We start from the raw sequence: 26,929 nt of genomic DNA on the forward strand, positions 1-26,929 counted from the left end.
AGTTTCAGCCTACAATAACTATAGTTGGAAAGTACAAGGGGAAAATTAAATTTCTTCACTCCAAAATCTACAAGGTAGTAGACCCAAGCATTTTGATTGGGTTGACTGGTGGCTGGTCACTTACCCATTTCAACTCCCCCAGTTTCATTTCTTTCCTGCTTGGCTAACACTATGTATTTAAGAACAGCACTACCTTACTGATCTCAACAATAATAGTCACATGTATCCTGCAACACTGCACAGATCAGACCAAAGGTCACCTGTAGCATGGCACTTTGTCTGATGGGACCCATAGTAGATAATTAGAAAATAAATGTACAGATAGGAGAGATTTATCTCAACTTTTCTTCTGATGAGAAAGAAGTTCTCACTAACAGTAGCTGGAACCAGCATTAGAATCACTGAGGTTCATCTATGTTGAACATAAAACAGAAAATTCAACTGCATATAATTTTAAAAATGAAAAAAAATTAGTCTGGAGACTATTCTGCAAGAGTTGGAGATCTTTCCTAGGTGAAAAGTGTATCTGATACTTGATAAAGGTTTACTTTGTACTGCTGTGTTATACTTCTTACTGTAGTAAATGTTCTTTTTTTAGAAGAACTGGTTGAATAGGGAAGAACAAAATGCATGTTGAAAAAATAAAGATACCATTTAAAAATAAAACTCCCTTTTTGTTTAGATCTGACATCACTAAGCGGCCACACTCATGCCACTAGATTCATCATGGATTTCCAGCAACGACCAGAACTGTATCCCTTTCAAACACTTTCCTCACAAACTATTAAACTGCAAATTATGGCACATCAATATATTTTTCCTTGACATAATCACTTACAACATACTTTTACTTCTCCTACCTATTTCTCTAGAAATGATTTTATTACTAGCACAATTTCAAAACAGATAAGCAGACAAGAAAAAATCTTGCTTTTAAACGAGGACTACACTGTCTCCTTTCCACTTACTTACTAGGAGACATGGTAAAGGTAGAGGAATTGAGCCAACTCTGCACAGCTTTATTTTACTTTCCACTGGGCCCCCCATTCAAGATCGTCCTTGATTCCAAGCTATTTCTTTCACAGTAGCACAATGCAAGCTGTCTCACTGCCTGGTTTGCAGCTAGGAATCGACTGGAAAGGATTCTGCAGCAGGGTTATTGCTATATGGCTTTAAGCCAGGACCAAGTTTATTACTGACAGTGCAGGAATAAACAAAGGCATTTAATGAGCACTGCAAAAATTGTAGAAACCTCTCTTGACCACACTGATGTCCCACTTCTTTATTGCTTTATTTCACAGGGGCCTTAAAAATCAAGTGACAGAAGAAAATCTTAGAAGTGAATCGGAGCGTTCAGCTTGCTTTCCTTTTCTATTTTAAGAGATTTTAGCTCCTGTCTAAACATTAATAGCCAAAGAATATTCCAAGAAAATAAGCAAGAGTAAGAACACTATCTTACTATGAAGCATTACTTCAGCATAGGGAACACTTGATACAGCAGCTTGTTAGTAGATCTCCAGATGCTATATAAATAAGTTGGAATGTAATCTTCAATATGGTTATAAATTACTCCCCTTAAGTAGTATTTCTACAGGCTTAATCCATATTAGAAAACAAAAGAAAAAAAATGGATTGGACAAGAAAAGGTCACTTTGTTGTAAGGCATATAATGAAAATATTTTCTTCAAAATTTGAAGGTATCAATAAATCTACTTCTAAGACTATTCAAACATAGCTTTAATACTCTTTCTTCCTCCCTCCCTCCCAAAAACTTAATGAGGAAATGTAGTCCTGAATTTGGTCATAGATGACATTTAAAAGCTAGTTCCATCCTCCCAAAAGCTCCTATTCAAAACACAGAGATACAGATATCTGAGATACAGATAACACTACAAGCTACAATTCCTCATCACTCTTATGCACATCACATCATCCTAAATCCTTTGTTCCCGTTTCAATTCCATCATCAGGGACAGCTACCCACAGTCCTGACAAAGTTTCTCCAAAAAAATATAGCCCTTTTTGAGACTGGAGAGAACACACGGCAAAACCCAGGAAAATTACAGACTGCAAAGCTGGCAGCTGTACAAGGCTATGTCAGTGAAAGAAAACACAGTAACATAAGCAAAGGCAAAACTTACTGAGTCCGAGGTGAAGCTTTCAGAAATCAAACCCAACTTTTATAAAACAGAAATGTACCTTCATGCTAAACTGCATAATCTGAGCAGTTTTTCCCATGACATCCAAGAGCTCAAGGTAAGAATAGCGCCCTGCAGAGCCTGGAAGAAAACCACCAACATAGAATGGACTAACCTTATCCGACAGGCTCCTTTTCTCTCTGCGATCATTTTCATCGACCTCCATATTTTCAATTCCTGAATCCACATCTACCTGGGACATACTGTAAGCAGAAATAGAAAAGAGAGCCCATAAAACCTCCAAGAAAGCGCCTCTGCAAGACACTGACTGAAGGAATGTCACCTTAGGTAAAAGCAGCAAAGAAACAATGCAAATGGAATAGCCATATCCACAATAGCAATTAACAGTCACTAGCTACTAAAGGCTTCTCATACTACATTTATTTTGAAGAGACAAAAATATTAAACTTCTTCAGCAGGCAATATGAAACACAAAGCTATCACATCCCGCAATCTTTTCTTTTTTAAAAAGAGTAGCTGAATCGATCCCACTAGACATGCACATCCCTTAATATCTAAGATGTTGTTCCATCTTTTTAAATGTTAAAATAGGAATATCCATTAAAATCAGACAGAGAAGCATTACAATGGTTTAAACACTGTGTATTTTTAAACGTTTAAACCTATTGTATTATCATGGTTGGAAGTTAAAAATAATAGAATATTTTTCTCTGCAAGTGGTTTTTATTATTGCATGGTGCAATATTTGTCAGCTCGTCCAAGCTGCATGTTTTACCTTTTCTCACAGGAGACACTATCAATATCCATGCTCTGAGACCGAGAGAGAGACTGAGATTGTGTTTCAAGGCTGTTAGATGGAGAACTGCTGAGTGAACTCACTCCTTCGCTGCTCTGGCTTCGGTGGGCTACTCCTAAAGAAAAGGCACCACCAAGATTACAACAGAGTTTGGAAGGCATACACAGTTATAGGGATGAAAAAGGAGAGGAAATGCCATTCTGGATACTATTTGTCAATCCATTTCTTGAGCATTTTCAGTGCTTCAATGTCTTTGGAAATAAAAGTTAATAATATCCACTGACTATGGAATCCCCTTCTCCACCTCCCCTTCCCAGGCCGCAGCAGCGCTATGGGAATACTTACCTGCATTACAACACAGAGGAACACAATTGAATTTGCAGCCATATAGTGCTCAGAGACTCGCTCTCAAAATAAAAAGCACTGGAAAACTCTTGTTTTTAAAATCTACATATGATCTAAGTACATGAATGACGTCAGGCGTTAATAAAACTTATTTACCTATAGCAAGTTACATTGACAGGTATTTATTGCAGTACTCAAAAGAAAGCTGTAGGGAAGAGAAAGGGACACCATGTCCTTTTACTCACAATGTTCCCTACTTTTTCCAACCTCATCAGGTGAGAAATGTACAGAAAATCCATATACTAAAAGCAAAACCCACTGAAAACATCAAGGTGACCACTGGAAGAGCAAGTCAATTCGCAGCAAGATTTTGAAACACAGATCAATTAAGAGATAATAAAAATGAAAACCCAAACTCTAGTTTAAATAATGAGTCACTTAATGTCACAGAAGAGCAAGTCACCACCAAATTCAAACTCCAAAAAAGTTTAAGAATGTTACAAACATGTAGCTTCAAGTGGCTCTGTATAAAGAAATAAGACATATAGGCACCCCTCTCCCAACAGCCTGCATCATGAACAGATAATACAGAAATTCATTTTTTACTTTATGACTGAATTGACAAAACGTCATTCCCATCTCCTATATCTCATATCTGAGAGGCTGCTAGTGGCTCTCCAGGCTGCTCGCAGGGCACCCCAAGGCCACATTCAAAAGCCATGGGAAGCAGTTTCTCTTCCTCTTGTACAGGCAGGTAAAATAGCTAAGCTTGGTAGCAAATTGCTGCTACCTTAAGACATTGCCAAGACTCCTCAGTGCTACCGGGATATGACTTCATATTGTGTGTGAGTTAGCCCAGGTGAGGCTATTAGGTTAACATAACAAGAGTTTTCATATTTTGTCCCCCACCAGACAAATCCTTCAACAAGGTACCAAGGAAGGTACGAAGTACTGCACAAAAACAGCAAAAACATCCAGGAGGCCCTAACAGCACACAGTACTAAGTACACACAGAGCAAATGGAAAGAGCAGTATAAAATACGGCTTTGGAGGGTAGCTGAAAAGCTTCAGGATATGAACAGATGAATTCACTTAGCATGAAGACTTATTCAGAGAAGCATTACATACTGGCATGGTAGGATGCAAACTATCTGTATAATTCCAAATAATGCAGAAACAGTCTTGCATTCAACAGCAATCGAAGCTCAATGAATTCTACTGGCATTTGTAAGGAGATCTCTCAAGTCTGTTCCTAAAATTTGTGCCTAGTAACACCGGATTAAGTTATGATTAATAAGAAAACAGCATTAATTGACATTGCAAGCTGCAGCTATAATGTTAGATATCTGCATGCCAAAGAGACTCTTTAAAGGAGATTTTACAGGGGAGAAAAAAAAAAAAGAGAGAGAGAGAGATTCATTGCTGCTTTCATTCTAAACAGGCAGTATAGTGAGTTCACTCCTCTGGGTTCTTCTGCCTGCTGTTTACAAGGCATTCCCCAAAGAGTATTAGCTTACAAGTCAAAAGTGTAAAAGTAGATGGACTTATTTTTAAATTCCACGGCTAGCTGTGTTTCAGTGTCGCCACTGAAAAGTGCAACTTGTCCTGTATTTGTGGCAGTTTTCCATTCTGAAATTAACAGTAGTGAAAGCAAAAAGGAACAGATCGGGATTATGCTCTTCGACACAGCTGTTAGAAATGCTTGGAGAAGAATGCACTAAAACAAGTCTTGAAATAAAATTCATTTCACTGAATCATAGAATGGTTGAGGTTGGAAGGGATCTCTGGAGATCATCCTAGCTCAATCCCCCTGCTCAGGAAGAGTCACCTAGAGCACATTGCACAGATTCACATCCAGGTGGGTTTTGATCATCTCCAAAGAACACTTCCCAACCTCCCTGGGCAGCTCTCCAATACATTTTCATGGTGCACACAAAATAATTATCACATTTTCCACAAAATGGATGCATAAGTTTGATCTCACTGTGACATGCAACTTCTTACAAAAAGGGATGCTTACAAGGACATTATTCTGCTGAAGCTGTTCTCTGCATGTCCAAGCAAATTAAAATCCTCTGCAGTCATTTTAGTCTACCTCTGCAAAGGAGCTCCTGCAAACTGCAGAGCACTAGCCAAGGCTTCACCGATGCTAAATAAATACAGCAGGTAATCATTTGTGAATGCTTTTTCTTGATCTAGTCTCTCATTTAACCATATCCCTTTTTTTGCTGTGAAAAAAACATGCATTATTAAACTGCTGCAATGACTGGCACTGCAGGAAGCACACGCTACACCGTGACTAGGTACCTTCTGGTTCTGGCCATCAAACAATCTAGTCTGTTTAATTAGGTATTATCTAGCACGGATGGATGAATTCGTAACAGAGAAGCCTGTAGCGGCTTCTCTGTATCACCACTTTAAAAGGTTACCTTTAAAAGGTAACAATTCAGATGCAATACATGAACATTTCTACCTTTGGGTACATATTTCCATTCCTCATATATTTGCATTAGTGTTTATACAGTTGCGTAGTCAAATGGATCAGTAGCTCGTATTTTAGAAACTAAACATTTCTTTTTCCTGGATTAGTTTTCCCCTGGATCGAGTCCATGATCTACCTCACCACACAGCTGCTACTGACAGCAGAAAGCGAGGCAGCAAGAATCCCCTCTTTCAGCCAGAGCCAGTCTTAAGGTGAATTAAAACAGCCATGCAACCACGGGCTGAGTGAACACTGTAAGCAAGCGCTGCGCTGGCCTAAAAAGTCACCTTTGCTTCTGGGTGGCTGTCTATTATCACGAGGACAATACGCAGTGTTATATTCCAACTACAATGAGCTTTTCCCAGTAAAGGCTCTTGATAATTTTCCTTTGTCCTGGCCTGGCCACTGAGCAATAAGATAAACAGGAAGTAGCCAACTCTACATATTGCAGAAGAGCACTGTAAATCATAAAAATAAGAGATACCTTGCCTTCTGGTAGCTTGTAAACTCATGTATTTGATAAACGGAAAGAAAATTTCAGGAAGCCAGTAAGTAAATAGATCAGAAGTAATATATGCTTATCAAGCAGCATCAGAAAACTATTATCGACATCAACAGAAATCATACAGAAAACTTTGTTTTAAACATTCTTAACATATCCACTACAAGATTGGTTTTGTGAAGTTCAGTTAATTTAACAACATAAAGACTGCAATGCTATTGAAGACTGCAGATAAAGATCACAATACTGGAGAAAGAAGCCAGCCTGTTTTGATTTTCAAGATATTCAAGTTTAAAAACAACTTTTAGGTCAACAGGAGTATTATATATGAAAATATTAGCATTTCTTCACCTCTCAAAATAGCAGCCCTCTCAACTTTCCATGTTTTCTGCGTTTGTATAATTTTAGTAGATCAGACATTACCCTTATCTTCTTACCAGCTACAGCTCAAATCTCCTCCTTGTATTCATAAAAAATGGATCTAGTAATACTTTTATTTTTCCAAAAACACTGCAGAGTTACACAAAAAAGAAAGTAAGTTCTGTGTTCATATGTGGACAATGCACAGTCACAGTTCACACTATTTTTAATTGTACCATGACCTAGCAATTAAAGATCAAAAATGAACTTGGGACAGATTGCTAAAACGTACCTAGAAACAAATCAATAAAAGCCTATGTTGCAAGACTGAATATTTTTTTCTACCTCCTGGATAGGATACTCTGAAAGGAAAGCTAATCTAGAACTACTACAGACAGCTAATCTAAAAGTGCTACAGACTTCAACTAATCTTTGGTAACTTGTACTTCAGAGTACCATAATTTCATTTGCAGATACCTAGAAAATAATCATATCTAACCATTTAGGGATTGCAAAATGAAAACTAAAGTACATTCATTGACCGTTTTAAACTATTTCTTTCACACATTACTTTCAGTAACAAGTGAGATAACACAAACAATAGTATTCTTGCGGAGACAAAAGGAGTCACATCATGAGCCGCATCATATAGACACACACAAATATTTTTTGCCACTCTAAGGCCAACGTACCCGATGCACCGATTGGAGAGGTAGCTGGGGTCATGCTGTGGACATTTAGGCCCAGGCTGTGGGATGGCCCCGGGGCTGGTGCTACTCCAGGTGGTCCTGGCGGGGTCTCGCGCTGCGGTGACGTGAGCGGCGTCGTGGGCTGGGAGGACGGCCCGCCGGCCAAGCGAGCGAGGCGCCGCCGACGAATCTGCGCCAGGGAACCCCAGTGAGAGCAGGTACACGTATGCACAGCTATACACACATGTACACACACACATTATGGACACATTGGTCCTTTTAGGCAACATGCCTATCCACTCCACACACAGACACTTTCCATAGTAACCTGCTTGCTACGGCTGATCCTTAAGCACATTTCTGTGCTCTGTGTGACAATGTTAAAGCACCTGATATTTGTATCTGAAGCATATATTTGCTGCCTTGGAAGCCCATTTCCACTGGAGAACTCTGTTTGTCCCTTAAAAGGTTGTAGAAGACAAATTTCAGCAGTTTCAAAACCGGTAACACTCCTCTTCACTTATTTTGGCATTTCATGAAATAAACTGCATTAATCTGATAAAGGGACAATATGAACACCACTTTTGACTTCATTTCACACCACATAATATTCCTAAGAGCATCTGTGCTAAAGATCCAGCAGAATATTATTTCAAAAGACTATCAGCCAATTTGATCCAAAACAGACGTGCAACTCTAAAACCTCTCAAGTTATCTGCTAGACAGGGGCATTAGGGTGTTGGACAGGAAATTAATCACAGACAGTTAATAACATCCTCTCAGCACCTAGAGATACTGCACCAAACAGAATTTAAAGATCAGTTTTTGCGAGTTACCAGCAACAAGGTAGAGAATCACCTGCTTTCAAGATCTGACTTCACAACACTATTCTGAACCCATTTATTGAACTTCACAAAAGAGCATCGTATCTGAAGGGGGTTCACCATAATCCACAAAACCACCTAGCTGCATTTGTAATCTAATTGGGGGTGGAATTAAGCTTTTTAAGAGCCGCTTCTTTAGCATTCAATTAATCCACGGCCATGTTTTTCAGATAAATAAGTGGCAGGCAAAAATGAGAAGTCAAAGAGAAACAACCCTTCCAATAGGCAGAAACAGCTAGAAGAAAAAAAAATCTTTAGTGAGGTGTGAAAGTTTTGCACAAACATTCATGTTTATTCTTCCTAAGTATGTCCTTCCTAACTTCAGACTGCGAACTATGTGAGGAGAAAGATGCAGACATACATACTCAAATGTTAGTGTTAATCAACATATTTATCAATGTATTCTCAAACATAGTGATAGCCTGATTACTCAAAACGAGGTCATATCCTTCAGAGTCTGTGATTTGCATCAAGACCCTCTTCATCATCTTCCAGTTTCAAGCAGATAATCAAGATCTTTTGTGCCACTTAACACCCTTCCCCTTAAAGGGCTAGACTACATCAGTGCAGAAGTTACATCAAAAGCAGCTGCAATCACTGCTGTTGAACCAGGAGGATGCTAAGTTGAACTTTCTGGCTTGTATTTGTCACTTTCTTGGTCCGCTGACCATTTATCTTGCTAAGAATCAACATTCAGATTGTAACCTACCTTGAAAAAGTGTCTGAAAAGGGGATCCAGCAAATCAGCTTGCACAGATGCACAGCTTTTACTGAGCTGCTTTTAGATAGGACACTGCAATTTAAACCACTGCAAGATCTCTCCCTACACTTTGAAGGACGATAGGCAAATTAGACATGTCTTTACACTCTAAAACAAATTACCAAAAATATAAACAAACTCTGATAATGTTTGCTCTGAAAGAGACAGCTTTCATAACAGAGTGTCCATTTAGTCCTTCTTAGAGGACTAGATTTGGATACCCTGACTCACATTCCTTTAGGTTCACCTAAACTTACCATGGAAACAGGAAATTTGATCTAGAGGCTTCTAAGTAGTTTTAACTAGGTAAGACACAAAAGGTGGAGAAACAGAAAGATACTACACTATAGAAAGCAGAGGAGTAAGCTGGAACAGAAGTCTGACGCTAGACCATAAAACTGAACACATCTTCTGTCAAGTTCATTCACTAGTGTCTGAGACTAAATAGCATCAAGGTGAGAGGGGTAAGAGTCGCCTTACACTCAGGGGACAACGTGGGGACTCTGGAGACAGGAATTCAAACTGCGGGAATTCAAAGTGACCTGCTTTCACTTGCGACTGAATTACTACCCACATCAGCAAGAACAAGCAGGCAGCTTGTCTTTTAATATTTTGTTAAGAACTTGAGGATACCTTGGTAATAACCAACCCCTGATTTCAGGAATAGCTAGTTGCAATAATGACATATGACAAGCTGTTACGTGTCTTACATAACGACAACAAGTTACTTAGTGATAATTACAAAGGGTCTGGAACAAACAATGCTTATCCTCCCTACAACAGAGAACTCTATATTATACAGTTTAAATCATTAATGAAAAAACGCAGTGGTTGAATGGAAGAGGCAGGCTGCTTATTAGTACAGTTTTCTTTGGACACATGTGAACTGTGCCAGGAAGAGTAACTTTCAGCCAAACAGTTTTTGAGTTACTGGACTTCTTAAAAGCCATCAAGCTAGACACACTACAACACCCAACACAAAAGCAGCACCCCTGTTTAAAGCAGCCAGATCATTTTACTTACACAGCAGGCTAATAAAGCTAAAACCAGGAAGATGAGTCTCCCAAGGCTTTTTCTGACCTGGTTCTGATTCACCTCTCATTCTTCTGCTTGTTTTTTTTTTTTTCTCTCCTGCTTCGCATTTTCTTTATATTTATATGAAGTTTTTAAAAGGGAAGATTTCACAGAGTCTCATATTGTTCTCAGGGTGCTACTATCCCAACTATTGCAGCAGCTCTTTAGCATCACCACAAAGAACAGTGCATATTTTGGACAGACATTTGACTGAGCAGATGTCAGCTCCTATCCCAAAAAGCACAATCACAGAAGGCCTTTGATTTTAAAAGGTGTATTCCCAGGCCCAGAAATATTTCCACTTTAGTTGACGGGTATTTTCCTTTCAGCCTCTACCAAATAAAAAGCTTTTCCAGACAGAAAAACTGATTTTAGAAGGTTGTTTTTCTGTACAGTTCATCTTTAATCCCAGGATCCTCTGCCCCAACTACCAGTGGAGATATGGAAGTACATTAGAATAAACTTTGTCTTTTTTCTTTTACAATGAGAGGCCCATCAGCATAAAAATAAGTGACAGCATAACTCTCTCAAACTGATACAAGACTATGTTTGTCTCAAGAAGTCACCTAAAGAACCAAACAGCTTTGGTCCTAGCTAAACTGTAGCAAAAAGACTCGGGAAAACTTCAGGTCAATCACAACAAACATTTTGCCAGGAAAGGTAGACGAGTCCCTGTTGGAGAGCTCCTTTTCTGCAACCTCAGTTCCATGATGCAGCGTTTTTGATGATGTCACTAATTTACATGAGCAGTGACACAAACAAGCTCACATAGGTCAAATATTTCTGAAGCATATAACAAAACACCTCATTATCAGATGCAACTAAAAGGAATGATCAGAGTAATTACTAAACACAATACTCATAAAATATGGCTATTAGAGATGCTTTTGCACAGCTGGAACTATAACATCAGCAACTTCCCCCACTGCCCTCAACACATGGGAGCTTTGCCCCTTTCTCAATGCTTCCATAGTATACAAAGACCCCTGTAAAATAAATACCGTGAAGATTTTCCTCCTGTTTTGGGCTGCAGCAGGGCAGGATTGCTAAATCAAGACATACAAAGTAATCAAAAACATTTCAGAACACAAACATGAGTGACAAGAGCAGCCGCCTTGCCCTACACCCCAGCTATAGGATACGGGGGGTAAGAGAAGTTGCTGCTTTCAGCCATCCCCGAGCTTGTGCTGCAGCTGCTCTGATAATCATACATTACATACAATACACTTCGGTATGCAAAAGTGCTCAGGGCAGGCAGAGAAGCATCTAAAGTTGCACCAAAGTTAGATGTTACACCGGGAGAGTGGGTAACTCCCCGTATCCTGGTGAGGACCTTGGTGGGAGCAAGACGCCTGCTCCCCACAGAGAAGCAAAGTACACGGCCTCAGCCCAAGAAGAGCAGAAAAATCACCCTTCCGAGGGAAGGAGCAGCCTGCGCCACCCAGGTGATTACAAGTCACCTGTGAACTTGAAACAAAAAAAAATATTATAAAGAACCCATCAAAGCAAGGCAGGACAGCAGGAAAGCCCCTTCCCCAGCCTCTCAAAAGGGACGTTAAATGCAGGGCTCTGCACACAGCTCAGCCCCCGAGGCATGGAGTGTCCCCCCGGCCCGGGGACGGGGCTCGCTCAGCCGCCTGGCAAAGTCGGGGAACGGGAAGAGGGGTCGGGGCTTTGAGCCGGGGCCTCCGGGAGAAGTTTGGGCCGGGGGCCCACGGGGCGACGCGGGGGCGGGAAGGCCGCGGCCTCCGGGGCGCTCACCTCATCCGCGCTCAGCTCCTCCATCGCCGTCCTCTTAATGGTGACCGGGGGAGGGAGTCCCGCGGGAGCGCGTCCCGCCGCCGCTGCCCCCCGGGCGCCTCACAAGGGCATCGCCGGGGCGGCGGCGTCGCCTCGCCGCGCCGCGCCCCGCCTCACCGCGCCCCCGATCCCCGCCGCCCGCCCGCCCGCGCCGCGGCCCCCGCCGAGCCGCCGCGGCCCCGCCGCCCGCCCGTTCGCCCGCCCTGCGGCGCCGCTCGGCCCTGGGCCCGCCCTGGCCCGGCCCCCGCTCGCGCCGCGGCCGCTGCCCCGCGCAGGGATTATTCATCAAAACAAGAGGGCGGCGGCGGCCATCTTGGGGTGGGAATCACGTGACGCCGCCGACGCAGCCGGGCATGCCGGGCCCGCGCGCCGCCGGGCCAATGGCTGCGCCGGGGAGGCGGGGCTGGGCGCGCGCGTCGTGGCGGCGCGGGGGGGGGGCAACCCGCCGGCTCCCCCCGCCGCGCGCGCCATGGCAACGGGGGCGGGGCGAGGGGCGGGGCCTCCCTTAGGGGCGGGGCCTCCCTTAGGGGCGGGGCCGCAGTTGCGGAGTTCATAAGAGGCGGGGCGCGAGGCTCCACCCTCGCTGTGGCCGCGTGAGGGGCGCGGGCGGCCGCGCTGCTGCGTCGCGAGGGGCCGAAGCCCTTCCCGGGCCCGGGTCCTTCCCTGCTGCTTGCGCCCGGGTGTTAGCTCTCTCCTCCATCACTAATGGTTACCGTTTATTATTTCCTAATTACGAAAAATCTCTACTTAGACCTTATGCAGCACTGAGCTCTAAGCTCTTGCTGGGCTGCCTCATCCCTTTCTCGCTGTAGCTTGATCCTGAAGTATTTCTTTCGTCCTTCTGTGAAACCCCCAACTTTTCTATATTTAGCTCTTTGTTATGCTCCCTAGTGATTATTTTTTCAATCACGAAAAAATATTTCTATTTCCTCTATCTTTCCCTCTCCTTCTCTAGGTTACCATTACGACTCTTTTTAATTGGTTCTCATGCATGCTATATTGGAATGTACAACTGAAATCTGTGGTAACATATGTAATATTTAACATTGAGAAGACTACTGTTTAGAGCTTCTACAGTTTATGCAGTATGTTGCAGAGGTGCCATCTAGTGGAGCCTGAGGAATAGCATAAGGAATACTAATTCTTTGGACTCTATGTTGAGTTAATGGAATTCTCTAGGAATTACATGGGAGAAAAGTGGAAAAAGCATGTAAGTTTCAACAGATTTTGTCTACCTCTGCTGGTAGTTTTAGGAATTTTGAGATGAAGAAGAAATAAAAGATATATTATGCATCATCTCTCAAAATAACAGCAACAACTTTAGTATCTATGCAAAAAAACTTATCTTGCTAGATGACTTTGCTTAACCTGTGTATAATCAAACTCTTCTTCTTTTTCTACTAGACAGAAGACTGCTGCAGTGCTAGTGTTACCCATGATAGGCAGAAACTAATTTCACCTGTAGCTAACAAGTTGGTCTGACAACTCACATTTCATATACTTCTCTTAAGACATGAGGTAGAATAAAACCTACTTTTTTGCAGTGTCAGAAGAGGAAAAAAGTTTAAGTTAACTGATCAGGTAGGAGTTAGAGTATGCAACTAATTCTTAAGTAAAAAGCTTTGTTTTCCACACTAGGAGTGTTCTTATGGTGTTCAGTTACTTTGCAGGCTGGAATCTACGTGGTTACCAAGATGCATTTTCATTGTTGTGGTAAGTAAAGACAGACCTGTTTACTTCCAGTAAGCCCAACCTCACTTATTTTGATAATAGTGCAAATGTATTGCAAGATTTTACATTATACACTGTCCTTCAGAGCTATGTTAAGTACATGCTTAAGTAATCAAATAACATAATTACTGTAGATAAAAGCTTTCTAGACAGAAGAATGCTCATGGTAAACACTCCTCTAGGGACAGAAGAGAAGGGAAGACGGTTTTAGTTTTGTTTTGTGGGTTTTTTTAACTCTGATTTTGTTTGATGTTGGCTTATCTCTTTAGAATACATTTTCTTGTGTTGATTGAGAGAGGCCCAGACTGCATCAGCTGTATCTGTTCTTACACATCCAGAAAACAGGCACTTTATTTTTGAGTGTTTATTAGCAAAAAGAAAAAAAAACCTAAAGGGAGATTCAATACTGGCAACAGCAGATGCTTCCTGAGCCAGAAACATCAGACCATTTGGGTTAATAGGTACAAAGAATTCTTGTCTGTGTATCCATAGCTGCAAGGGATGATCCATGGTCTCTGGCATAGAGCTGTCTTTCCAGGTAGGAGCCATTACTCAAATATTCAAGCTCTCTTGTATATTTGTTTACATACTTGATTCTCACAACGAAGCTCCTACCAAAAGAGAGGACAGCACAGATACTCATCTGGTTCTATACATTCCTAAAGGTACATTTCTAAATTCAGAGCATTTTCCATGACTACTAGCAATTAGTTGGCTGTCATGCTGATAAATTATGTTTGATACTTTGAATTTTATTATACAAAACCAAGACAGAAGAGTAAAATAGTGAAGTTATTAAAGTAAACCAAAGTAGAATGTGCTCTCTGTTTACTGCACATTCCATATGGAAAGTTAGAGGAAAACTTGTGCAATTTAAGATCTTATTTCTTTCAAATAAAGACAGAAAGAGTGCAAGTCTGAATCAAAGTACATACCAGATGGAGGTCATCTCCTTCAATCCAGTGAGTCCACCCTCGGTTGTTCTTCTCACCAACCTGAACACAGACAAGTTTGTCATTGTTCCAGGTAACTAGGCTCTGTTCAAGAGGAGGAAAAAAAAATTAAAAAGCACATTTCTTTATGTATCTGAGTCCTGAAGTGTATAGAGTGTTCTTTCTTCCTGGATAAGGAGGCCTAAATAGTACTGCTGGGTAAAGGTGATATTCCCTGTGTGTAGCTCACTATTGTTAATGTGACCCTGAGGTAGGAACCTATTTGGAAACAATTTCAGCTCAGTATCAGGATCAATTGTGGCCTCTTGATTTTTATATATTCAGGCTTACCTTACATTTTCTGTTATCCAGACCTTTATTATCTTCTTCAAACTCTTCTCCAATTTTGAACTCAAGCAAGTAATCTCTGAATGTGCTAGTAGTATGGATTGAAAATGAATCACCATCTTGTTTGATTACTTTTTGTGGCTTCAGCATTTTTGCTATCTTGCGTGTTGCAAAGTCAATACCTTGAAGGGGGGAGGAAAAAAAAAAAAAGAAGTTGCACTGGTCGTCAGTCATTTTGACACCCAAGACCTACCTTTGCTCTTTCTAGAAGGATTTCTTAAGGATAGTTTAGTCTTATAGCTATGCAAGTTTTTTTAGTTGCTCTATGTTGCATACTTTAAGGCATGTTTGTGAATATTTTACTCTTCGGAAAGCAATTTACACAAGTGTTGCACAATTCCTATGCAAGATTTTTAGAAGAAGAGTTTTTTTTTCTGAGAGTGGAAAGGAAAAAGCCCCTTCCCACCACCCTGGTAGCCTGGTCTCAGACTGACTACTAATTGTTAGCTACAAAGTACAGTGAATATCTATTCTTGACCTTTGTTAGATGAAATAGATCAAATGAAGCAACAATGAATCTTTGTACCCTGCACCATAAATTTTGATGAGAAGCAGCCCTTGAAACTACTAGTCTGATTTCCAGGAACGGTATCAATAGGAAGTGGCAGGTCAAGTGCAACTAGAAAGCATCCTATTTTTCAGAATATTGCCTGGTTGTCTGTAATGTGCTTTAGAGGAATTCTCATGTTGTTGGTAGTGCTGAGCTTAAATTAGTGCTCCTGAAGTTTCTCCAGTGAACATTTGTTTAGAAGAATAGGGCACCAATTTGACAGGTAACATTTATACAGCATCCCAATACCATTACCTTTTTAGGAAGCACACAGAATGAGTAAAACGAGGGATGATATGCTAATTTAGATGTTTGTCATCATTTTGATTAAAATGATCATAATGATGATTATATTAAATGATTTAAATGATTATATGATAAGCAGAAAAAAGTTTTGTGTTTATGAGGTCTTTTTAACAAAATGTGTTCAGCTACCACAGATTGGACCATATGGGTCATCGTGTGATCTAAGCTGAAACAGGATGACTTTGTCACTGATTGCATTAGAGGAGCAGCAGAATCTCAGTCTTGTCTTTATACGGTTAGAAGTTAAACCGTGGTCTTATTTCAGCATAGAGGGTTAAACTTCTTCCTGGCAACAGCCATGCAGCTATGCTGATGCTTGGTGTATAAGTATTTATAAATACAAACTACTTCTAAATCTGTACTTCAGAGGTTGAGTTACCAAACTGCAAGAAGAGGTAGTTAGGAGTAGCCACTCCTCCTCATCCATAACCTCCTGGCCGAGTAGGTAACTAAGCTCCTCATGCCATGCTCTGGCAGACTAGTTTCACATTCCAAATCCACACTATTAATCTGGGTTCTTGTTTTATTAAATATACTGGCAAACAAGTGGGAGTAGGCAAATAAAGATCAGTTGTAAGTCATTGGAAGGATTATTTGCTTTGACTTTTAAGGAGCAACTTCCCCCAGTTACGTGCTAAAAAGAAATTGAGTCCCACTAGTCAGCTGGCAAAGAATCATCTTTCACTCGCATTATTTCAGAATCAGCACACAACTAAAAAAAAAGCCTTGAGAATGTGGATAGTTCACCCCCACTGAAATGCTGTAGTTCAGCATTTCAAATTATTATGTATTCTTAAGCTGTTTGAGATGTTTAGAGTATTCATTAATCCTAAAAGATGATTTAAGAACAGCCATTATTGCTCTGACAGATAACACAGCAGCATTAGAAAGGAAGAGGGAGAGTTCTTTCAACATGTTAAGAATATTAGCTAGACAGATTAAATAGGTCATCCTTTTGGCACAGATATGGCCAAAAAAAAGAGTAGATTGCACTCTAGTGTGTACAATCCCTAACAAGAGAGACCACTAGTCAATAGCCTGTACATGTTGAAATGGCAGAAAGGGATTGCAGGGAGTGGGGAGAAGGCGGCAGTGCATAGGGTTACCTAATGTCACAGCTTTATAATTAGCTTTGCACAAGGAAGCTATGAACTACCAAGAACTTTTCTAGGTTTCTCTACTACAGCATCATTAGTATTTCTCTATGAAAGGTTTGAGCAAGGTAAGAGATTAGTAAAGTGCTCTACAAAATGTACATTCAGAGAAGCTGCTAAGCAGCCCCACACAGGTTGCAATGAGAGATACATTTTGTGAGCTGTTTAAAGGTAAGTTACCCTAAGATAAAAAAATGCCAACAAGTGACAGATAGCTAGTAATTTTTTGCAGGGGTTGGAGGGGAGGTTATTGTTTATTCAACCCTAGGCTCAGGTTTCTATACCAATATGCTCAAAAGTAAGAGAAAATTAGTGCCATTAAGTGGGCAAGGACAACACTACTCTAAGGGAAGCCATACGTAAGTTCTACCGTAACAAGCACTAGGTAGAGAAACTCCTGAAAGCTATGAGAAGACTTGAATCACAAGGTGCTACATAATTATATGTTTACCAGTAAGCAAAGATCCTTACAGTAATGATCCAGATTCCTCAAATTCAGAACTCTTAAGCAGACAGAAAGGAAGATCAGAATCGGGTATTTTCACCTACCTAAGGCCAGCATGTAACCCTCAAAGTTGTCATTGCTGGTAAGGGTCCAGGTTCCACTGAAATCCACAGGCATTGTCAGACTGTGAAAAGAAGATGCAGGCAATTTCTGACCAAAAAGCAAGAATTAAAGGGCAGTTTTTTAACCAGGCCTTATATGAGAAAGACTGTGGGTGGGATTACAATTGAAAGACTTATGGATGGAGAGGGGGTTACTGTTGTGAGCCAATAGGTGAGAGGATATTTGTAGATCAGCTGCAGCTGGCTTGGAGGGAAAAGTTCACAATTTCTGAAATCTTTGTGTGGAGCAAATGTTATTAACCCGGGAGTCACAGTGTGAAGCAAAGCAGTGGTTTAGACTGTTTCTGCCCATCTTGTAAATTGTAAGTGGAATCACAGATTTTGTCATTACTGAGTGTGCATATTAGGTGCGGGGCTTTAGAATCTGAAATCTGCACAGTTGGTGAAAAAGTGAACTCCCTGCTGTAAATGGATGATGTACTTTAATAGACAACTCTTGACTGTTAAACTGCACATGGATATACAAGGAAAGGAATATGAGCAAGAGAAAGAATATATAAAGAATGTGGAAATGAGATTTAATTCCCTATAGAATACATGGAATTGTTCAATCTCTGGCAATCCTTCCATCTTCCATTTGCAAAATGTGTGCTTTGTTTTAACAACTGAGTACTAACCTAATAACCCTGAAAAATTAGGCACTCTAGAGTTCTTAAGTACAAAAGAGCTAGATAACTTTGTACTTCAGTTTCCTCGTCTGTAAAACGAGCTAGATAACTTTGTACTTCAGTTTCCTCATCTGTAAAACATGGAAAATTATACTTTGCAGTCGCACATGTTTTGAGTATTAACATAATTTCAGAATTTAAGTGGTCAGATGTGATATTAATGAGTATGACAGTCTACATTAAAAGTCTACATTAAAAGAAACATCAGAAACTGATGGTCAAGTACAGTCCTGAATTCAGTTATGCTGCTACTATATTAAAAAGGTGGTATTCTAAATCTTGAATGAGGAAACTCCTCTCTACTTGGTTTACCTATTTACCGACCTGTTATCCAAAGCAGTTTAGGTTGAATTAAGTGATATTATTTTTAAGATAAAATTAAATTTCTCTGAACTTTGGCTGCATTTTTGGAGCTGACAGTTTGGCCTATATGACTCACATAATCATGTGAGTAGGAAATTAGAACGTCAAAGCATGTTTCCTGTTTGCAATGGATATTGTTCTCCAATCTATATTAAACTAGGAATGGCACAGAAAAATTGTTATTCCCCTTGGACTCAGATAGTAACATTTCACCCATAATTTTTTATTATAGGGTTATGATGCTAAGTAAAAGATCACTGTTGCAATACTGCTGACTTTTCCAAGTAAAGCGAAGTCAGTACTTGGATAAGTCCCGTGCAAAAGGCTGGTTATCACTCTTAAATGAAAATGAAGACCATGCAGAAAGTTTTGCAGATTGTTTAGAATATAGTGTATCTTTCTATAAATCAATACTAAATCTAAAACTATGATTGTTAGTAGAGATAATTAGTACCTCTATTAGACCTATATGAATTACTATTTCAAAGGTAAATCAGAAAACTACAGAACTTTTTGTAACAACTCCCAAGTGCTCTGGCCACATCCTAGGATGGTTATTTCATTCTCCCTTACCAGGTTTTTCTTTCCACGGAAAGATTTTTTTTCCATTTTCTTTTCTGTGCAACAGCAAACATTTAATATGCTCTGCTGAAGATGTGGCCTTATTACAGAAGTAGATGAAATAGTTGCTCCTGCTGTTCCTTATTTATAAAATATTTTGAGTTTGAATAAAAGGTATAGTGTAGGGGCCCCAAAACAGTAGAACCAAATACAATGATCTAAAACCTTTTTGCCTCACTTCTGCTTGTAGAACATCTGAGAATGCATTATAGCTATAGATCTCTTTAATAAATAAGTTCAGTTAACCATTATCTGAAAACCTTACATATGGTTTCTCCTTTAAATCTAGTCTACTCTTGAAAGTTTTATTATCTTAATGTTTTTAAATATGCCACAGGGCTGATTTTCAAACTGCTACTTAAAACTAATTGGAACGATAGATTGACAGTATGTATTTATTTCTGGTGTTGTAACAGGCAAACTTCTAGATCCCATTGGTAAATAAAAGATCCATATTCATCACTTGGTTGAAATTTCTGAACAGCAGTTTGTTTTGTATAGGCAAAATGTAGTGATATCATTCTACCTACTTACGAATCATGCAACCATCAGACATCAGATTTGGTTAATAATAGGATAACTGTTAAATTAGCATATTACATGCAATATATTTTCTTGAAAGACCCATCACACATAGCTACATTTAAACCCAGTGATATATAACTTGTCTGAAGAGCAAAACTCTATAAAACATCCTGTTGAATATGCACTGTTTCTCTAGAATTACACAAAGTGCAGCAACACACACCACCATCATCATTACAAGAATAAATTTAAAGTGCAGTTTATTCTGAAAAGTGACCACATAATTAGGGTGCACTTTCACTGTGAAGATCTGCTATGTTTATTCAGAGGCTGACTCCAGTGCTGAGAATTTTTTTTTTGTGCTCTGTATTCTTGTCAGCCTTCAAGACAGCAGCAGGCAAAAAAAGTAGCTCTTTCCTCCCTCTCTCTCTTTTTTTTTTTTTTCCATGAGAAACAGTGCTGAGTTTCAAGTACAGCATTTTTGGGAGAAAACTGCATGATGGCAGACAAACAAGCTGTATGTATATCTGAAATGCAGACAACTGAAAGCATGACTTATCCAGGACCAGTTCAGTCAGCAGAAATGTATCCCCTTCCAGTACAGAGCTAAATCATGTATTTGAGATCCATTATATGTTGCCAACTTCTAAAAACTGAGTTATACTGGTTTACTGTCAAGGGGTACATTTTGAAATGCTGTAAAAAGGCTTTGTTACTTATGGCATTTTAATATATTCCAAGTATTCGTTTTGGCATTTTATAAATAAGTTTGAGCAAACTAATCAGAATATTTTTAATAATTTGTAACTTAGAATTTGTAATTCTTTTTAATAAGCTGTAATTTTTGTATGCTAGGGTCACTTCTTGCATTTAGTTCACTGAAGTATGACAAAATGTTTAGATTCAAAAATCAAACTCATGTTGCTGGATTAAAAAAGAAAGAAAGAAAAAAGATGGCGTAGGTCCAACTCTTGAGCATATCCTACCTCAGCAGCAACTACACATGTACTAGAATTAGCCTTCTATTTACTAAAAACGATGAAACATTTTTCTGCACTGAACTGTCGTCCTTAGACAGCAGAAATAGCAGAAGCTGTATAATCCCTGTTAGTTCTTGGAATCACTTGCATGTTTCTGTAAGGGAGCCAAGACAACCCCAGCATTCCTATCTTCACTCTCTGGACTATACAGATTATGTTTTTCTATGTATGCTTGAACTGCATCAGGCACTAGGTAACGAATACTCTGGCCTCTCCGCAGTGCTCTCCTAATCTTGGTGGAGGAAATGTCATTTGTGATCCATTCTTCCACTAGGTGAATATTATTCCTATGTCTCCATAAAATATCAGATTCATAGATGAATTTCTGAACACTGTTTCCAGCCCTACAGATGCATACAAGGCCATGATTTTCCACAATTTCAGTGATGTCCTCCAACTTCCACAGATTGGGGATCCCAAACGATTCCAGGATGTCACTTCCACAAAGCAGTTTAACCTGTGGGACACCTTAAAAAGGAAAAGAAAAAAAAAAAAAAGAAAAGAAAAATAGGGCTTGGTTTAGCTTGCCAGGCTTTAGCTCACTTAATGGGAACATTTCATTTTTAACCACTCTATATCTTTGGTTAAGGTGAGACAATGGAAAGAAATAATAATTATGTTCTAAATCTTTTTTAACCTTAATACAGAATTCCTCTGAAAACAAGTTATGGGACTCCTTTCATTCATAAGCACTAGAAAAATAAATTCTTAATGTGCTCATTTAGCCTTGTGGTGAATCAGTCACATGAGGATCAAAGGAAAATCTAGAGTGCCAGAGTTGTGATGTATGAAAGGACACTGTAGTGCTATTAACTTTATCAGGTGTTCTACAGAGTTCCAGAAGATGAACTAGCTTTTATGGGGTAGACTCTATTCTCTCCGTGTTTTATATGGAATCCAGAGAAACATGCAGGCAGAAAACACCTTAAATAATGGAAACAAGCTTGTGCATGCTACAGGACATCCAGTAATGTCACAGGGGGGTAAGAATGCAGTGAAACATCTGTTACTACAGTGTGGGGAAAGCCTGAGTGATGCTGTTAGTCTTTTCTTTGAACACATTTATTTTAAAATACTATCAGCTAAACTTAGTAAAATTTGGAAAGTTTTGAGGATTACTGTTTCATGCTATGGGATCTGTGTCAATATCTTTTTTCAGGGATGTCAGAACCAAGAACTAGCATCAAAAGAAGACTTAGCACAATCCCCTGTAAATAGTAAATATTTTTAAGCATTTAATTGGCCAAGAGACTTAACTTTTTATATCTGGATTCTGATTTTTCTTCTTAATGGGGCCATGCCTATTTGGTTCCTGTTTCCTCTTCCGTCCTGCCTTTGTTAAAGGTATTGCATTCTCCAGACTATTTGTGGGATCAGGAGATGAAAGCTTTTCATGATGATACCTACAAAACAGATTACATATTTTAAAGACAGCGAATATGCAAGAGAATATAAGAGCACTGCCTACTAAATAACCTTTTATCATTTCCTCCTGCAGTACATTCACAGACTACCCATCCAAGAAGTATCTGCTCAGTGACTTGTGAGCTTTGGGTCATAAGGTAGTCAAAGTGCAAGGACTTCGAAGCAAGAACTACAAGGTCTGTTTTTTTTTTTTCTTTCTTTTTAATTAATGCTCATGTAAACAAAAAAAGAACCATAGGGAAGGAATGACTGAAACATTCTTAAAAATAGTTAAGTGTAGCAATATTGAAATTATAGAAACTTGTGGGATGAGGAAAAAAAAGTAAAACCTATTAATATAGAAAATTGTCATGCCAACCTTTAAAATACATATGGGCAGCATAGCACAATCAAAATCAAAAGAAGGAAGTTTGTGCAGCATATGTCCACCCTACTCTAGTCTCCCATTAATACCTTATTTTTTCAGCACAGAAGATGCATAAAGCCTAAGATAATATATATGATCTTAAAAAACATGTGCAGTTCACAAATGCAGGTTTTTTGTATGTTTAGGACTCGCAATCTTTCGTTCATAATGCTCATCCAAATATCACGTCTGACTTCTGAGTCTATTCATATAATTTGGGATTAACTTGATATTCTGTCTTTTACAACTACTACACCATTCTTCATCCTTCTATAGGTTCTTGAGAATTTTAAAGATTTGACTGAAGAATACCTTAAAACTTTGAGTGTTTCCAACCACTCACTCTGGCAGCTTTCCCAGTCATCCACTTCTACCCAATCTGAGTTTTTTGTAGCTAGTTTTGCCATAGTTACTCGGTGATCAGCACTGATCAGACCTTTCTTCTTATATGCGTCACCTACTGGTGAAATGATTCCTTTGATTACTTTGTATTTTCCTGTGGAAAAAAAAACATATCACAAAAGAACATGAGAAGTGGTTGAGCAGATGTTACTTCCTCAGTATTGTATGTAAGCTATTATGTACCCTTATTTACCATAGTCTCTAAGAAAACCAGTGTTAGCTCTGAAGGCCAACTAAGTGGAAAAGTACAGCATACTTCTGCCATTGTATTCATTTAACATCTAAGTGTTTGCAAATCATAGCTGTTTAAAATGCTGTAAGTCATCATGCTACCTGTTTCATGAAGGTAATCTTTAGCCAGCTCAAATAACCGTAAGTGCATGTTGGTAATGGGATTAAAGGACCCACAGGCCAGCAGTACCACTTCAGTCTTCTTGTCAGGATCTTCCATGGCCATTCCTCACTGCTAGAGAGTGAAGTACAGAATGTTGGTGCTAAAGTTACCAGCAACTACAAGAAAAAAACGAGATCAAAAAATAGTTATTCTTTCTCCAAATAAGCAGATAATTTTAAGATAAAAATGAATCCTGTGTATTCCTTGCATCAACATTTGGCCTGTTGCTGTTTATATGATACTGCATTGCCCAATTTTTAAGTCATTTAAATGACTGCCTCTAGTTTGGTCTGGTTATCCCTGGACAGAAAGTACAATGCGAGGGGGTGCAATAAGGATGGTGTTACGTTGCAGGAAGGATAATTCATGACAATTGCTGCAGGTATATAGGAAGATGGTGCTACTGACTCACTGTGAAAATGACCACACTACTCTGGAAAGTAAGCAGTAAACCTGAGGGTAAAAGTGAATTATTTTTTTAAAAAAAGTTTTAAAAGCTGCAGTTAGAAGCTAGATTTTTTTTATTTTTAAGACAACATCATTGTTCTTGTTTTCAATTTAGGTTTCTCGAGATATGTTTGAGTTGGTGAAAATAAGGAAATTTTACTACTCATCTTTTCATTTTGGCTACATTACATGTATTTTTGCTTCTCAGTATTCTTCTCCATGGGAATATTCTGGCTTGCTAAAACAGCCTCTTCTGGTCTGGCCCTGAACAAACAGATAAAAACTGGAATATGTTATGAGCCATTCTTCAGTCGTTGCTGTGTGTGAGATGTCTAAGGCCTCTGTGCAGAGCACTGAATTGTTGGCTATTGTTTCTACAGCAACATCACCGCTTGCAAAAATCCCACAAGGTCACCCTCGCATTCTGTCTCCTTAACAAAGAGCCTGGGTGATGCTTGCAGCAGCCACAGTGGCAAGATATTGTCACAGCTCAATCTTGTAACAACTAATAGGTACTAACATCAAATGGCTCTCAAATAGAAGGCATTCCTGTGAGGCTTCTGGTGAAGTGTATTTTGCAAGTGTTAGTACTTCGTGCTTTCAGCAGTTTCACAAACTTGTAACATATTCTTTATTAGCACAGAGTAGTCACTTTTTCAGGATTTGAAGGGTTGGTGTTGCTTGAAATGCAGTCTTAGAGCAGCATCAGCTAGAAGAGTTACTATGGGAACAGGAGGGGGAAGGAGTTGGATTTGCCTTTGTAATGCATAAAGCCCCAGTTTCTAAGGAGAGTGACTCATGCCACAAATTTGGAAAGGGTTGATTTTTTTTTTAATTTAAAAATAAAAGCAAAGGCAAAAATAACAAAATTTTGAGAGGAAAATATATAATGCCTTTTCTGGAATTAAAATCAGATGTCCCTTTTCATCATGGCAGCTCATTTTTCATTCTGTTATAAACAGGCAGCTTTTAAATTGCATCATAATCCCCCCTTTTCCCTATATGCATCTGCATACAGATTAAGATATACTTATAAATAAAACTTAACAGCTTAAGATAGCCTCAGTCTCCTAATCACATTGACATCCTCTGCTTGTGCTATTTGTTGAATTTGGCTCCAAGTTTTCTATTATTAAACTGTAATTGTAAATACTATTAAAAGCTTCCAGAAACTCCCTTGTGGTACTCATTACAGCTATTTGATTTCAAGAAACTTAACTCTTATTTATTTCATAGTAACATTTTTAAAAATCTATTTCTAAATAATTTTTGGTGTATTAGATTATTTGGAATCTGGAAAATGTACCTGGTCAAAGTTTGTGTGCCAATGTTAACCTAAGACAGGACAGTTGTTGTATCTCAGCACTTTCTACCATTCATACCTTACTAAAGACACTATTATATGTTATAGATAGTAGTTCAGCCTGAATTAGACATGCCTTTCTCACTTGCCAGATAAGCTACAGCAGTACTATCTAAACAAAATCAGCATGAAGCCTCAGCCCTTAGCAAATGGTGATAAAATGAAAATGCATCAAGACTGTCCTCTGCAACACAGGCATGTGTTTACCTGTTGATAAACATGTAAAAATCCTCTATCTGTATTTTTCTGTGTGCTAAAATAATACCTTCCTCATATAATACCAAACCACTTTGGAATTCTTTTTTTTTTTTTTTTTTTTTTTTTTTAAGATAGCAGGATAGACAACTTCATTTCTGGATGCTTGGGACTTCCTGCCAATGGGACAGGCTGTTTGTGCAGCAGATGTGGTTTTTGGAAATCGTTCCAAAACTCTCCAGTGAGGGAAGAACTGCTGCAAAGTCCCGAACATCGTTTCCAGGTGAAAGTGCATTGTGATTTCCAACATGAGCATAAAGCAAAACAAGTCTGCTCCAAACCCTGTCCCAAACCCCACCTCCCCCAAATCGTTGTTGCAGGATGAGACGCCCTGAGAACCTGGAATGTGTTTCTGGTAGCTTTTCTGATTCAGGGGGGAATCTCTATAAAACAATCCTAAAAATAATTTAATTAATAATAATCCTAAAGTCGTTTAATAAGTAGCTTTTGTCCATTAGCAGCTAATTGCGAGTGAGCTTTGGTCAGTTCTGGTTAGAGCGGGCTGGTGACTATTTATTAGAGATGATTCCGTGTTTATACCCGTTATTCCGCCTTAGGTTAGCGGGGCTCGAGATTTTAGGCTATTGCGGAGCTCCCCGTTCCCGCCGGCTGCGGCAGGAGCAGGGCCCGGTCCCGGGGCCGGCCCCGCCGCGAGCCCCCGGCCGCGCCGCGCCCGCCCGCGCTTACCGGCCGCGCCGCCACCTCCGCGCCGAGGGGACCGCATTGGGCGGCGCGCGCGGAGCCGCGCTCCCATTGGCCGCCGCCCGCCGGAAGCGGCGAGGGTCCGTCCCGGGCAGGGTCCCCCTCGTCCCGCCCGCCGCTGCCGCGGCCTGTCCAGGTGAGGCGGCCCCGGGCTGTCCCCGCCGGCCCCGCGGCTCGGGCCTCGCGGGCCCCCCGCGTCTGCCCGGCTCCCCGCCGCGCGCCTGGGGGTGAGGGAGACAGGGCGCTGCCGGAGCCCTTCGTTTGCCTTTCCTGCCCCCCTTAGGGACAAGCAGGAAAATGGCACCGTGCTCAGGTTCCTGCTCTCATTTCTCCCAGCCCGGAGCTCCTTCGGGTCCTTGTCGTCCTTCCAGCGGGAAGGAGGGTGTTTCCTTGTGTGTCTTCCAGCCTCTGAACTAATGACTGTTGCTGTTAGTGAACTTCCGTCCGCAGCGGCGGTCATTAAGGCTTGGTATTGAGCTGCTGGGGAATTGCTAGGCAATAACAGTTTGATTGCTTACCTTGCTTGGGTGACTTGTCTTGGGTTTATTATCTAAAGAAGTAAAAATTTACGATATTAAAATTCTTTTTTACATCCACTTATTTTATTGAAGGTGTTTTTATGTTTCAGATGCCTGAATCTGGGTTGTTGTCTCTGTTAAGTAACTTTCCAAGGCGCAGTTGAAGAGAGCAGCCTTCTATTGCATAAAGCAGGGCCTGAAGATTTCAGTAGTTGCTGTTTGGTTTTGAACATGTTTCATC

The 26,929-nt window shown here is 40.0% G+C and overlaps 3 protein-coding genes across 6 annotated transcripts in view; all 3 read right to left on the bottom strand.

Annotated features, from left to right (window-relative positions):
• UBE4B (ubiquitination factor E4B) overlaps positions 1-11,948 on the bottom strand; it is a 37,551-nt gene extending 25,603 nt beyond the window's left edge. Inside the window, exons 1-4 of one of the 3 annotated variants that reach the window (XM_088536163.1) lie at positions 11,813-11,948; positions 7,337-7,523; positions 2,935-3,070; positions 2,314-2,401 (exon numbers count right to left, since the gene is read on the bottom strand). In XM_088536163.1, coding sequence (XP_088392289.1) covers positions 2,314-2,401; positions 2,935-3,070; positions 7,337-7,523; positions 11,813-11,836 — 435 coding nt within the window. In that variant the 5' untranslated portion in view covers positions 11,837-11,948. The remainder of the gene's footprint in view (positions 1-2,313; positions 2,402-2,934; positions 3,071-7,336; positions 7,524-11,812) is intronic. The other 2 variants (XM_088536164.1, XM_088536165.1) reach the window with 2 other exon arrangements.
• A 2,107-nt stretch (positions 11,949-14,055) lies between these two features.
• Positions 14,056-21,232, bottom strand: RBP7 (retinol binding protein 7). Its single transcript, XM_010216212.2, has 5 exons — positions 21,135-21,232; positions 17,482-17,561; positions 14,866-15,044; positions 14,518-14,619; positions 14,056-14,193 (listed from the first exon to the last, which is right to left on the bottom strand). Exons 1-5 carry the CDS (start codon positions 21,140-21,142, stop codon positions 14,143-14,145), a joined length of 420 nt encoding a protein of 139 aa, XP_010214514.2. The 5' UTR covers positions 21,143-21,232; the 3' UTR covers positions 14,056-14,142.
• Positions 20,606-26,273, bottom strand: NMNAT1 (nicotinamide nucleotide adenylyltransferase 1). 2 transcript variants are annotated; one of them, XM_088536223.1, is made up of 5 exons: positions 26,156-26,273; positions 23,343-23,519; positions 22,920-23,103; positions 22,034-22,179; positions 20,606-21,244 (listed from the first exon to the last, which is right to left on the bottom strand). In XM_088536223.1, exons 2-5 carry the CDS (start codon positions 23,464-23,466, stop codon positions 20,844-20,846), a joined length of 855 nt encoding a protein of 284 aa, XP_088392349.1. In that variant the 5' UTR covers positions 23,467-23,519; positions 26,156-26,273; the 3' UTR covers positions 20,606-20,843. The 2 variants fall into 2 exon arrangements, with proteins under 2 accessions (XP_088392349.1, XP_088392350.1); XM_088536224.1 differs by lacking the exon at positions 26,156-26,273 and adding an exon at positions 24,040-24,327.
• Between the last annotated feature and the right edge of the window lie 656 nt (positions 26,274-26,929).

This window comes from Tinamus guttatus, unplaced genomic scaffold (assembly GCF_059628265.1).
Source record: "Tinamus guttatus ecotype Peru unplaced genomic scaffold, ASM5962826v1 Tinamus_guttatus_pri_ptg000652l, whole genome shotgun sequence".
Taxonomy (NCBI): Eukaryota; Metazoa; Chordata; class Aves; order Tinamiformes; family Tinamidae; genus Tinamus; species Tinamus guttatus.

Excerpts from the sequence above, each read along its gene's own strand:
- RBP7 (XM_010216212.2), bottom strand. Across the intron at positions 15,045-17,481 it reads GGGTTACATGCTGGCCTTAG|GTATTGACTTTGCAACACGC; the intron begins GTAGGTGAAAAT and ends CCCCCCTTCAAG. Across the intron at positions 14,194-14,517 it reads AAGGAGATGACCTCCATCTG|GAGCTTCGTTGTGAGAATCA; the intron begins GTATGTACTTTG and ends CTCTTTTGGTAG.
- NMNAT1 (XM_088536223.1), bottom strand. The coding sequence starts at position 23,466 with ATGGCCATGGAAGATCCTGACAAGAAGACTGAAGTGGTACTGCTGGCC. Across the intron at positions 23,104-23,342 it reads AGATTACCTTCATGAAACAG|GAAAATACAAAGTAATCAAA; the intron begins GTAGCATGATGA and ends TTTTTTCCACAG. Across the intron at positions 22,180-22,919 it reads GAAACACTCAAAGTTTTAAG|GTATCATCATGAAAAGCTTT; the intron begins GTATTCTTCAGT and ends TCTGTTTTGTAG.